Source organism: Enoplosus armatus, chromosome 12 (genome assembly GCF_043641665.1).
Source record: "Enoplosus armatus isolate fEnoArm2 chromosome 12, fEnoArm2.hap1, whole genome shotgun sequence".
NCBI classification, from domain to species: domain Eukaryota; kingdom Metazoa; phylum Chordata; class Actinopteri; order Centrarchiformes; family Enoplosidae; genus Enoplosus; species Enoplosus armatus.
In genome coordinates, this window is record NC_092191.1 from 20,820,087 (window position 1) to 20,832,784 (window position 12,698).

Sequence of the window (12,698 nt, forward strand, 5' to 3'; positions counted from 1 at the left end):
AAAGCAGACAGAGGTGAGGGTGCGACACTGCTGGTGCTACATGGGTTGGAACGGGGAGTGAAAAAATATGATTACAGAAGTGCAATGGGCGCGCTTGGAAAACAAAAAAAAGTTGAAATAATTTGTATAGTCTTCCTCAGATTATCCACAAATGTAGTTGATAAGTAGTAGGCTTGATGAATGACTGATAAATGAATGAGCTCGGACCACCGTGGTTTGTATAGCCGTCATTAAGGAGTAAATGATGTGTATACAGTAGACTGGGGCTCATCTTTGGAAGGGATCTTTGTTGAAACTGCCATTGCAGTCGTATTATTCTACTAATACTGTAGAAGTGTAATCTGTTCAATTTATTAGACCACATATTGCAATCCGGTTAAGACTAATATGTAAAGACGCGCTCTTTTTAACGACTAAGACACTGAAATTGGCCATGAAATGAAAGCCAAACACTCCTGCCAGGATTTTAAGCGGGTACTTCCATGAAACAGGACAATACCAATCCTCCATGGGAGTTTAGGAATAGCTCAACCATGTCAGTTCACAGCACCTAGAACCCCTGCACGTAGTTACAGTCTTACATCCATTACAAACTCTTGGCCATAAATACAACAGCAACTATACTTCACACGAGGACAAGAGGATGAGTTTCATCGGCTGAAGCATGAAACCCACTGTATTGCTTGAGATGGTGATGGGTTTCCTCCACCTCCCATGAACAACATGATATAAATACCGATCCTGGTGGAATGTCTGCGCTGCTTGGACATGCTGCTGGGAATTGTCTGTTAGCGGATGTCCCGACTCTGGTGGGCATGTCGCTGCAACATTTCAAAACCTCTGTCCAAGATATGCAAGTCGCTATTAACATAGAATAAAACCATGGAGCATTAATTAACATATTTGCATTCCATTGTCTGTCCATGTATTAATTATTCCCAACATGTGCCCGTTTCCTTCTTTTTTGATTTCTTCTCAGCTGGAGCTCCAGGAACCATCTGAGGTCACACCTAGGCACCTCTAAGTCAAAGAAATACCTCCCCATTATGACACCAACAAAAACAAAAATAGAAATGAATGGGAATAAAGGAGGAAAACACAGAAGATAATAAATACAGGAATAACTTCTGCTCTTCAAGAAAAGTGACTTTGTGTAAACCTCGCATTGTCCGTAATCATATGCTCCGAGCGCCCCCTGGTGGCATTTCAGAGTATAACCAAAAATAGGTCTGCCCAAAGATCCTCACCGGAAAAGACGTCATTTTGTCTTCAAAATAAATGTATGGAATTTGTCAATCGTATTTGGAGTTATTAGAGAAGTACTGAGTTAGTATATTCTCATATTATATGCTGTATGTCCATTTCCAGTTCAGATCCCCCATTCTTTGATTCATACAATTATATTAAACTGAATCCACCAAATTACCAGAGGCTATTCTTATGTCTTGTGAAGCTTTGAGGGTTTGTGGGCATATATTGTTTTTTTCTCTACACAGCTACTGATTAAATTATGCAGGGATAAAATACAGGTGGGGGGTTATTTAGGCCTAAAATGGGTGTGGAATCTAACTTTTTCTGGTCAGGTCATATTTATCCTGAAGGATCCAGGCCGGAAGTCGTGTTAATGTTGTTGCCGCTCGCGGAACACGAGCGAGGGAAGTTGAGTCGCTAACGTGAGAGTGAGAAGAAGGCAAGAGAGTGTATAAAGTTCGGAAGTAATCTTATTTCGCGTTAAAGTGTTAATTTGGAGCAACATCACAGACTGAGGCACGTAACCGAACTAATTTCGCTAACATTAGCGACCAAGCTGTAGCTGCAGTCTCTGAGCGCTTATGTGCCCGTGTTGTGAGTATTGCATATAAGAAGCAAGCTAATGTTAGCCAGCTAGCAAAGCGAAGCTAACTCGCCACAAGTCTACCGGCGACTGAAAATAACGTCGACATTTGGAGCTACGTCGTACTTTTAAGGAAGCCATTTAACTTGCCATTTAGTTTTCTGTGACAAAAAGAGAAAAGGGAGGTTTGTTGTTGTTGTTGTTGTGGTGGTGGTGTTGTTGGCAGCTGTTGGGAATGTCACTCCCTCCGTATGGCCGCAGGAGTCATGAAGGGTCAGCCAACATATCTGACAGCGACTCGGAGGACGAGGTACGTTCACAGATGTTGTCTCACATCGACGGTCTCCTCTACTTTACTTTCTTTACAACGAAGAGGTCGTTTTCACTTGCTTCCTTCTCTGACAGCTGACACATATATCCTGAAGTTTGTAAATGCCCTGCTTAGTGAACTGAAACATCCGTTGACACCCATAAGCAGTGAGTGCTGTTTTTTCATCTGTGCTGTGTCTTGATGCAGACGCGAGGTCACGTGATGTAAATGCAGCTGCGTGGGTCGATTTTAAAGCTGCAACCAATGACTTGACCGTGGTTTGTTTACTTTCCCGCAGCCCAAGCTCCCCCTCAATCAGTTTTATCCATACATCCGCTGTGCCCTTTGCTGCGGCTTCCTCATCGACGCCACCACCATCACAGAGTGCCTGCACACATGTGAGTCACAACAGTCTGTGAGTCTGCAGAGGACTTCAACGTTGATTGGGTTCCTCCTTTGGGAGTCAAACACTTTGGGATGCAGTAAGGCAGACAGGAACATTGGGAATGATATGCAATAACGGTACAAACTGGGGATGCTGTGGTTTGAAAGTATGCCTTCTAGACCACGAGACTAGTCAGGACCTCCGTACAGACACTTGATCCCTAGCATGATGTCCTGGTACCACATTTGCCACACTTAACAAAACCATACACAACAGCCCGGCTGATAAACCAGTATGGCCAGTGTATCATCTGGTATTAGCTTATCACTGATGTGTCTATATTGGCTGATCGGTAACACTAAATTAATCAGATGTAAAAATGTTTATGTATATAGAATATTGCCTGATTATAAACTCTCAAATATTGATATCTATTTCGGCCTCAAAAGTCCACATTAGTTTGGCACAAGGTCCTGACTGTGTCTTACGTTGTGATTTTTTTTTCTTCTCCAAGTTTGCAAAAGCTGCATCGTGAAGCACTTTTACTACAGCAACAGGTGTCCCACATGCAACATCGTCGTCCACCAGACACAACCGCTTTACAACATAAGGTAGGTTGGTTCATTCTTGATGTATTTGCCGATGTGGATCACCTTCTGTACCTGTTCAATCAATAGATGGCTGTCAAACACTTGCCCTCTGTGTTCCTGCAGGCCTGACAGACAGCTGCAGGATATTGTTTACAAAATGGTTCCCTTCCTGGAGGAGTGTAAGTACAGTGTATATACAGGATGTGTTTAACATAATTTATGTACATTATGTGTCATTTTTCTGTTAAAATTCCAATGTGAAACCTTTTGTTTTTTTCCCACAGCGGAAAGAGAACAAATTAGTAGCTTCTACAAAGAGAGGGGGCTGGATGTGCCAAAACCAGGTAAAATAGTTCAGCCTTAAATGTTGAAGCAAACAGGTTTGGGGAAGTTTTCAAATAATATTTAACACTGTCTGTCATATAGCTTCATGGGGACATGAACGACACGGCTCAGTTCTCTGTCAATGAGTAACAAAGTGGTCTTCTCGTACTGCAGTGCCACCTTTGGCCAATCAGAGTATTTTTTGACAACAATGAAACACAAGACTGAAGAAGGGGAACAACTTCTGATGACTTTTCCCTCTTCCTTATTTAATGAGAGGAGAAAAGACTGATTTACCATCCCACATCCGCATTCAGTTTTCCACTTGAGTTTGACATTTTAAGAATCCAATGGATGGACATTTTCAGCACAACAGTAGCAAACGCTTGAGAGTTTGTCACCAAAGCAATTGTCTTCTCTTTCCTGCTCTGCAGTGGTGGTCTCCCCGCCCTGTCCTGTCGTCTTGAAGAGGCAGAAGAAGGATAGCATTCCCCAGTCTGTGTTCACCATTCCTCCAGAGCTGGACGTGTCTCTGCTGCTGGATTTTGTCGGGTAAGGATCTCACTGGGCAGTTCTTTGCTTTAGTTACAGCCATACTGACTATAAAAGGAACTTGTCCACTCAGACATTCTGCGTATTTCAATTTGGCTCCTGGCGACCACAGCTTCTGCTTTGATCAAAAGGGGAAACACAGTTTGTAACAGTGAATTAAATTACCATGCAGTTAAATAAACGTGCCACCAGATGGCATGTTACCACCAAAAAGTTGTACTTACTATATATTGACTCTTGTTTTGTTTTCAGGGCTGAAGAGGGCATCAGTAACTATAAGGTAAAGTCTTAAAATATTTACAACCTGTATTTATTACAGTTCTTATTAGATTATACTAGTGCCCTGTAACACAAACTATACAGACAAGGTGGATGATAACTTGGTAAAGGCTGCACTAAAGGCTGCACCTAGGCCTGGTGATCCTTTAGGATATCCCCGATCAAGCTATCCTGCAATGACAGAGTCTGTTGGATATACTGTCAAGAATAGTTGTGTCTCAGAGCATTGCATTAGTTATCATATCAGTCTTCACCAGCTTCTAGCTTGTTTGCTGGAAACAGCAGCTTATGGTTTTATATGGGGTTATGGGGTGGCAGCAGGGACACTAACCATACAATCTAAAATAAATAAATAGTTGCACAAGTAGTAGGGAGGGGGCTGGCAGATAATACAGACACAAGCATACATACACAGAATAGTATGATATATAATATCAATAAAGTGTATGTTATGTGATGACTATATAGGTTTAATATATATATGATATATATTCAAAGTGTGAGGGTGCAGTGAGGTAGTGCAGAAAGTCCGGTTCAGTCCAGTTCTGTGAGGACCGGTCTGGCAGAGGCAGATGTATTAAAAAGTCTGACAGCAGTAGGGAGGAACGATTTCCTGAATCGTTCCTTTGAACAGCGGAGTTGGATGAGTCTGCTGCTGAAGCTGCTCCTCAGTTTGTCCACTGTGTTATGGAGGGGGTGGGAGGTGTTGTCCATGATTGCTAGCAGTTTAGCTAGCATCCTCTCCTCAACCACCTCCTCCAGGGGGACAAGCCTGGAGCCAACAACAGACTCTGCCTTCTTGATGAGTTTCCTCAGTCTGTTGGCGTCCTTTGCTTTGATCCCTGCACCCCAGCAGGTCGCAGCAAAGTAGATGGTGCTGGCTACAACAGACTGTGAAAACATTTATTAATTCAGTTTTAAGTGAATTTGTTGAACCCTGTTTTTAAGGTTGCACCAAATAGGAGTATTGTGTACATTTTAAATGTGCTTGTAGACAACATCATTACGTTAGTTTTTTTTTTTTTTCAATTTCACAATTTTAAATGACAGAGCTCCAATTTAATTCTGTATTGTATACAGTTTTTGATAAATGACATTCCTCTGGAAAACTTTGACACTGTATATTCCACCCTGTCCCTGCTTAGCCTTTAGAGAGGCGGTACGTTCGTGTGTCGGGCGAGGCCACGGTTCGCCACGTGGAGCTGTTCATCAGGAGGAAGATGGAGCTGAGCCCAGCCTGCCAGGTGAGTCTGCCGGGCTTACAGCTGACAAGCTCCCAAAGTGACACGACCACAGCCTTGATCCTGATTGTTTCGACAGACTTGGAAGCAGGACAGCAAAGGATGTAGGCATTACAGTATAGTGCAGGCGCGCCCAGTGACCAGGGTTACGCCGGTGTATGTAAGTGAGTGGGTGCTGTTACGTATTAGAAGACAGAAGGCTGGGTAGCCGAAAACATTTGAGAAGTAAAGTGGGGAGCACTGGAGACACAACTGAAGATGTGTGATGTTTTTAAATCTGATTTATTTACTCGTTCGCCAGCAAGTGATAGCAACACTGGACAAGGTGTAAGTCAACTTTGTCATTATCTTATCGAAAGACGTGTCCCCCTGTCAGCATTATCACAGTGTTAAAAGAATGGGTTATAATGTCCACCATTCAGACGACTCGGTGACACTGGTCAGATCCTCTGCACGGCTCTATGGGGTTTACCATCCTCCTCTCGACCAGGGGGTTGGAGACATCTCCGGCTGTTCAAGGTTTCTGCCTGTTTAAGAGGGAAGCCTTTCCTCGCAGCTGTCTGCAAGTGCTTGCTCATGGTGGGAGCTGTTGGGTCTCTGAAATAATATTATAAAGAGTACGGTCCAGACCTGCTCTATATGGAAAGTGTTATGAGATTGCTGTGATTTGGCGCTATATAAATAAAATTCATTGAATTGTGGGTGACTCGTGTCAAAGTGTTAAGGGGCGAAAACATAACCACGTGCGCACACGTGTAGACCGGGGGAGACGAACCAACCGCTGAATACAAGCACAGCCTAGCGTAGACGGGTCTGCTGCTCAGGTCAAAACTCAGCAGGCCGTCTACATCCAAAGGACAACCTTAATCTGATCGTGATCCAATAGTTGGTGCGACGGCACCACGCGCTTGTCTCAGAGCAGCGGACGTGCTTGTAAGAGAAGCCTCATGATGATTTTTAGTATTAGCGTGACAATCAGAGGTGTCCTCCTTTCCTCGGAGCAGAAACGGGTATGTGTGTTCAGGTGCTGGCGTATTTTGTATTTAGTGACACGTGGGTGAGGATTAGGAGCTTACGCTGATTTCCTGGCCTGTCTGGACAAACCTGGAGAGGACAGAGAAAGACTAGTCAAGGGTCACTGTCCATTGTAGCAGAGGTCGCAACAGTTATATATAACTCTTCCCTTGAGGTTCTTAGAACATTTTTAGAATTGTTGGCATAGACTAGTTGCCCTTGAAGTTTTAGTCTACCCCATCATATAAATGTCTCCTGTGTGTCTTGCAGGTAGATGTGGTTTGTGGAGATCACCTCCTGGATCACTACCAGTCACTCAAAGACATACAGAGCTCCGTGGGCGAAGAGGCGCTACAGGTAAGCACCACAAAGACACACACAGTAGAGAGACACCGCAATTTTAATCATGGACACTTTGTAGAATCCTTCTGAGTGATCCTTTGGGCCTTGTTTCCACTTTGCTCCAGGACGGTCTGCTGGTGCTGCACTTTGGCTTGGTCCTGCCCTCCCATTCTTGACCCCCGAGAGGTGGAGGCGGATGTGGTTCATTCCTGAGGGGGGCGGGCTTTGTTTCTATTCATCAGACTCTTGTCATAACGTGGAGTCCAGTTTCTACGTTGGCGTTCTAACGACTCCACAACTGCCTTCGACGGTCACCGTCCGCTCACAAAATGTTGGACCAAACTTAAATGTAACTACAGAGTGTAAACCTGAACTCTGCTGTTCACACTGTAGCATCAAATGTTCAACCAGCTTGTTTTCAGGACAACTCGTGTGTCTGCTGTAACTTTGAAAATGAATTTCACCTGATGAATGGGAACACGTGTGTGTGTGTGTGCGTGTGTGTGTGTGTGTGTGTGTGTGCCTCCACTCCACACAAGAATGTGACTGCTGCTGTAGCTTAAACTGGACTGAACTACTGCTAGTGAGTCTCCTCAGATTTCAAACAGTGTGTCTGTGAAGGCAACAGTCAGTGTAGTTTCCCTCCTTTTGGGAACCAGGGACCGGTAACCTCATGTTTTGTGACGTTCAGATAGATAATTGTGATTCAAAGGGCTCGAAACGAACTACCAAAGCTTTGTGTGCGTGTTTATATAGAGTCTATCGTTAATTGCAGCTTACTTGGTGTTGATTCACATGTTTAATTTAAGAGCTGTTAACTTTTGTATAGACTGCTGACGCGAACTGATGCGATTTGACTGGACAAAACGTGCTTTCAGTGCAAACCCACCGGAGCACAAAAGCAGTTATTTAAAGGGAGTTTGTATAAAGAATTCTTTTGATATGGTTTATTAAAAATGCCTTTTCATACTTTTTTCAGAATGAATTAATAAAAGACCGTACAACTGAGTTTTGTTTCCTAATTCATGTTCATTAATCATTCTATACTGTACGAGTTCTGCATTTCAAGGTTTCTGGTGTCATTCAGTAGATGTGGTCGAAACAACGTCCTGTGTTTGTGAATACGCTCACTTGCATGTAGAAAGCATAGAAAACAATCAGCCAGTCACGCCGTTTTATTCATTGCATTGTTCGGTGCAGCCGACACAACGAGTGGTTTTCCAGTCTGACCCTGCAGCCAGGCGAGATGGTCTGTGCTAACAGCTGCACCACGTGTGCTACTCGATGCTAAAGCATTGTCTACATAGTAATAAACCATGATGGCTTTATGGGGGGGGGGGGGGGGGGGGTATCTACACATTGTAATGTCAAAACACAATGGTGATCGTTAAACCTTCACACACTACGTGCCTTTTTTTTTGAGAAAAATGTGATTGCTTCAGAGTCCAAAGATCATCTAAATACTGAGACCTGCATCCCAGGGAAAATGCCAGATTTTGCATTTATTAGAAGATATTATCACCCAAAAACACAGACTTTCAGCTCTAATTCTAAAACATGTATTAGTGTTGCCTTTAACAAATACAGCACGTGGCTACGAACTCACTATACACACACAGTGCATCTCTCGTCTCACTTTTTCAGATTTCCCTGCCTGTCTTTCTTCAGTTGTTGGAGTTGATGTCTGCCTCGTCTTTATCCTCGCTGCTCTCCTTGAAGCTTTCCTTCGTGGCCCCCTCCTTCTCCCTCTGGCTGCTCTTGGAGGTGCCGGCCGGGGCTTGAGCCTGGTAGCTGTAGCTGGAGGCACCAAACGACATCCCTGAGTTAAAGTGAGTCTCCTCCCCCTCCAGCAGCTTCCTTGTAGGACCAGAGGACAAACAAATGTCAGGCTTAATGCACCTCACAATGCCTAAAGAGAGTCTACTAGGCAAGAGATCTTTTGTTCGGGTTTGTCCTTTTAATCCAGCCAGCACCTGTAGGCGGATATCTCTATGTCCAGGGCCATCTTGACATTGAGCAGGTCCTGGTACTCTCTCAGGTGCTGGGCCATCTCCCCCTTCAGGTTCCTCAGCTCAGCATCCAGGTGGCCAATAGTGTCCTGTTACAGTGGAAATAAGAAAGGAGAGCAGAGAGATACTCATTAGTGTCCGACACAGTTTTCTGAGTAGATTCACCTGTTTTTAATCCGCGAAGTTGTAGGCTCCTCTGTGGCATACCCGCTGACCACAGGATTTCCTTTTGTCCCTTAAGGGAATACAATAACCCCCGGGGCTTAGCTCTACCTGCCCTAAAAAGCCAGTGAAAGCAGGTGGCCTTCCTGTATCCGCTTTAGCAGGTCAGAGGTTAATCTAAACGGCACGCAGGGTCAGTTCACTAAGAACTGTTTCGGGCCAGTCCCACTGTCACAGAGGCTTGTTAAGGTGATTACCGCACACCAAAGGCGAGACCCCGGACCTTGAACCTGAATCAGACACAAAGTGACCCAGCAGTTATTTAAATACCAGCTTTGATTGGAGAGTTCGCTGTTAACTAAGAGGCCGGCGGAAGAAGTACAACCGGAGCGTCGACGAGGGATTGTTTTCAATGACGAGATCGTCGGTGTGCAGGGGCCCTCGACATTGCACAAGTTGGGGGCTTCCCTGCTGCGTGAGGTTAGCGGCTTTGCTCAAGCTGTGACATAATTCATGAGGAACTTGACCCTGAGATCTGCTCCCTTCCAATCCTATTATTCTGCGGGGTTGTAGACAGTAACGGCAGCAGTGCTGCAGCAGGTGGCTTGCTTCTTTCCCCGGCATTATGGTAGTAGTTTCAACTTTAACCGTTTACTGTGGTGGCTCACAAGCTATTTTGTGGGTCTTTATCGTAATCACGTGTAGCATCTAAATATCTCGACGTCAAACTGGTTCAGTGCCTGCTCAGAGAATCGCATCCAATAGGGTGTTCCACTATTGCCTCCATCTGTAGGCCTATCCATCTCTTTTTGTAGAAACAGTAGTTGTATGCTATGCATATTCGTTTATTTCTATGGTACAATTGAACCTTATACAATGGAGGTGAATGGAACTACTTTCCATCAAAGAAGTAGTCCCTATGGTTGTTTTGCTCCGTGGATTATCCTCCCTTCACCTCCATTGTATTGTACCGAGGACACTGAAATCATGCCCTCGTGTGCATTCTCTTCTGGGAAATTGGAGGTTTGAGGGAGACTTCGGTGAAAGTCTGGCTCTACCCATTATCATTCTGGGATGGGCTGGAAAACGCTCCGGCTTGTATGTAATACTTTAAACCAATCAAAATGGTCTTGGGCGGCGCTAAGCCCAGGACGCAGCGATGGTGCCCTTGCGAAATGAGAATTCCGACTGAAATAGTGTGAGACTAAAGACTACGATTGCTTGCCTGCATAGCTGTGACTTCAGCGTTGTGTGTATCCTCCATCTCTGTGATCTGCCTCTCCAGAGACTCATTGGCGCCCCTCAGGGTCTCTATCTCAATGGTCTTGGACTGCAGCTGCCTCCTGAACTCATTGATCTCCTCCCTGCTGGCCCTCATGGCCTCGTTGCTCCTGGTGGCCTGCTCGCTGAGGCTGGCAAACTTGCTCTTGTACCACTCCTCGGCCGACTGCAGGTTTTTGGAGGCGATGGACTCGTACTGGTTGCGGATCTCCTTCAGGGCCGAGGTGAGGTCCGGTTTGGTGAGCTCGAGCTCCACGGAGACCTGCTGCGCCTCCATCAAGGTGCTCAGCTCCTGGATCTCCTCGTCGTGCACTTTCCTCAGGAAGGAGATTTCGTCCGCCAGCAACTCCATGCGGCGCTCCAGGTCCAGGCGAACGGCCGTGGCGTCATCCACGTCCTTCCTGAATGACCTCAAGGTCTGCTCAGCTTCCTCCCGTGCCCTCGCCTCCTCGTCATACTTCACACTGAGCTTCTGAAATGAGGCACGAGATGAGAAATGATTAGATACAGATAAAAGATGAGAGTTGAGATGACGATGAAATAATGACTACCACTTCCTCTACCTGCAGCTCGTCCTCCATGTTGTTCCTCTCGATCAGGATGTGGTTCTTGTCCCTGCTCAGCTCCTCCACCTGTGACCGCAGGTCCCTCATCTCCTGCTGGTAGAGATGAGCGACGCGGGACGGCTCGCTCTGCTTCTGCCGCAGCGCCACCAGCTCCATCTCCAGCACTTTGTTCTGCTGCTCCAGGTGCCGGACTTTATCGATGAACATGGCGAAGCGGTCGTTCAGACCCTATGCAACGGGGTAAACGCTGTTTTATCATCTTCACACAGAAAAAATGGTTTGCAATACCAGACAGGCAGCAAAGCAGAGGGGTTTGATTCACTCCACCTTCTTCTAAAAGCTCCTGCATCTCATTTCATTTACCATCCAAACTCATTTTAATAGCTTATATTTTTTGAATCAGTTAATAACTTACATTGTGTTAAAGCTGCACTAGATAAGCGTTGCATTAACTGAGCATATAAAAAAATATGGATTAGTGCAGCTGTAAATCTGGTGGGTGCAACTTTAAAATCGGTAAAGGGTCCCCGACTGCCTTGCTGACATTGTTGTGGTGGTTATGGACAGCCTTCTCCTCCAGGAGGAAGACAGGCGGCCCTCACAAGAGGAAGCTGCCTTCACCAACATAGTCACTGGAAGGCTGTTCTCACAATCATCTGCTGAAGGGGGGAAACGTGTTAGTGCTCACTGTAAAGCACTCTAGTTAAGACCTGAACGTATACCGGCGTGATTTCCGCAACTAGTGTGACCATCAGTGGAAAGAAAACAAAAAAACCCCATCATATATTATTCAGAGCAGAGTATTTCTACGTGTACTAAAGCACGTCTGGAGGGGGGGGGGGTCTTTGAGAGGTCAAAAGACTTTGCAAAGTGATCGTCGTGGTGAGGACAGACACATTGTCGGGAGTGTCTTTTATATTGGTTAAAGGCCCAGTGAAGTTCAGTGTGAGGTCGTTCTCACACTGGAGGAGCCTAACAGCAGTTTCCCTCTCATAGAAACGGACCACTCTGTCAGGTAAATGTGGTCCACTACCTGGCCTGACACTCAAGGACTGGGACACCACAGAATGCGGACTTTATGAGCGGCGTGAAGAGTTATGAACATGATGGTCCTGCTTGGAGCTTATTGCATTCACTACATAAGCTTCATGTCCATACTGGGCATTTTAACCCTGGGCTATAAAATATGAGACCTTTATAGAGCAATCATTCGGAATACTTTGACATGGATCTCTTTGCAGTAAACCAACAGGATGCAAACATCGTCCGCTTCAGCCCGTCGCACCTACCTGCAGCTGCTCCTTCTCGTTCGTTCTGACGACTTTCAGTTCATTGTTGACCATGGAGGTCTGGGTCAAGTCGAGGGAGTCGCTCCGCATCGGGGAGAAAGAGGCGGAGGGCCGGCCGACCCGTCTGTACATGTTCAGGGAGGACGCGCTGTTGCGGGACGCGGCCATGGACCTGATGAGCCCCGCGGAGCCCCGGGGAGAGGCGCCGCTCATGCGGGAGGAGGAGGAGGAGGAGGAGAGGGGAAACCGGGGAGAATCCCCGAAAATCTTCCGGTAGGATGACGAGGTGTAGCGGTCTCCGTGGCTCATCTTCGCTGTGCGTCAGACAGAAAACTGAGGGGCTTAGAGAGCTTTGCAGGAGCTTATAGACAGCAGCGCGCTGCAGGTGGAGCGAGCCATTTTACGCACGGCGGCGCACGGCCGTGCCATTTGTGCAGTGAAGACGCCGAGAGAGGTTTTGTTGTGACCAAAACAAACACTGATGGACACCCCCCCCCCCCCCCCCCAGATTGGTTTCATT

General features: G+C 46.0%; 2 protein-coding genes across 2 annotated transcripts; one reads left to right on the forward strand and one right to left on the reverse strand.

Annotated features, from left to right (window-relative positions):
- Positions 1-1,998: 1,998 nt before the first annotated feature.
- Positions 1,999-7,879, forward strand: pcgf6 (polycomb group ring finger 6). The gene is made up of 10 exons (XM_070916265.1): positions 1,999-2,144; positions 2,443-2,542; positions 3,044-3,140; positions 3,243-3,298; positions 3,404-3,463; positions 3,878-3,995; positions 4,248-4,275; positions 5,420-5,518; positions 6,800-6,886; positions 6,997-7,879. The coding sequence occupies exons 1-10, from the start codon at positions 2,070-2,072 to the stop codon at positions 7,045-7,047; spliced, it is 771 nt and encodes a 256-aa protein (XP_070772366.1). The 5' UTR covers positions 1,999-2,069; the 3' UTR covers positions 7,048-7,879.
- A 656-nt stretch (positions 7,880-8,535) lies between these two features.
- inaa (internexin neuronal intermediate filament protein, alpha a) lies at positions 8,536-12,487 on the reverse strand. The gene is made up of 5 exons (XM_070916548.1): positions 12,179-12,487; positions 10,887-11,117; positions 10,268-10,795; positions 8,845-8,969; positions 8,536-8,728 (listed from the first exon to the last, which is right to left on the reverse strand). Exons 1-5 carry the CDS (start codon positions 12,485-12,487, stop codon positions 8,536-8,538), a joined length of 1,386 nt encoding a protein of 461 aa, XP_070772649.1.
- Between the last annotated feature and the right edge of the window lie 211 nt (positions 12,488-12,698).

Coding starts and splice junctions, on each gene's coding strand:
- pcgf6 (XM_070916265.1), top strand. CDS start 2,070: ATGTCACTCCCTCCGTATGGCCGCAGGAGTCATGAAGGGTCAGCCAAC. Junction 3,996..4,247: donor CTGCTGCTGGATTTTGTCGG/GTAAGGATCTCA, acceptor TTTTGTTTTCAG/GGCTGAAGAGGGCATCAGTA. Junction 5,519..6,799: donor AGCTGAGCCCAGCCTGCCAG/GTGAGTCTGCCG, acceptor TGTGTCTTGCAG/GTAGATGTGGTTTGTGGAGA.
- inaa (XM_070916548.1), bottom strand. CDS start 12,487: ATGAGCCACGGAGACCGCTACACCTCGTCATCCTACCGGAAGATTTTC. Junction 11,118..12,178: donor ACGAGAAGGAGCAGCTGCAG/GTAGGTGCGACG, acceptor CCCGTTGCATAG/GGTCTGAACGACCGCTTCGC. Junction 8,970..10,267: donor CTGAAGTCACAGCTATGCAG/GCAAGCAATCGT, acceptor CCACTGTAACAG/GACACTATTGGCCACCTGGA.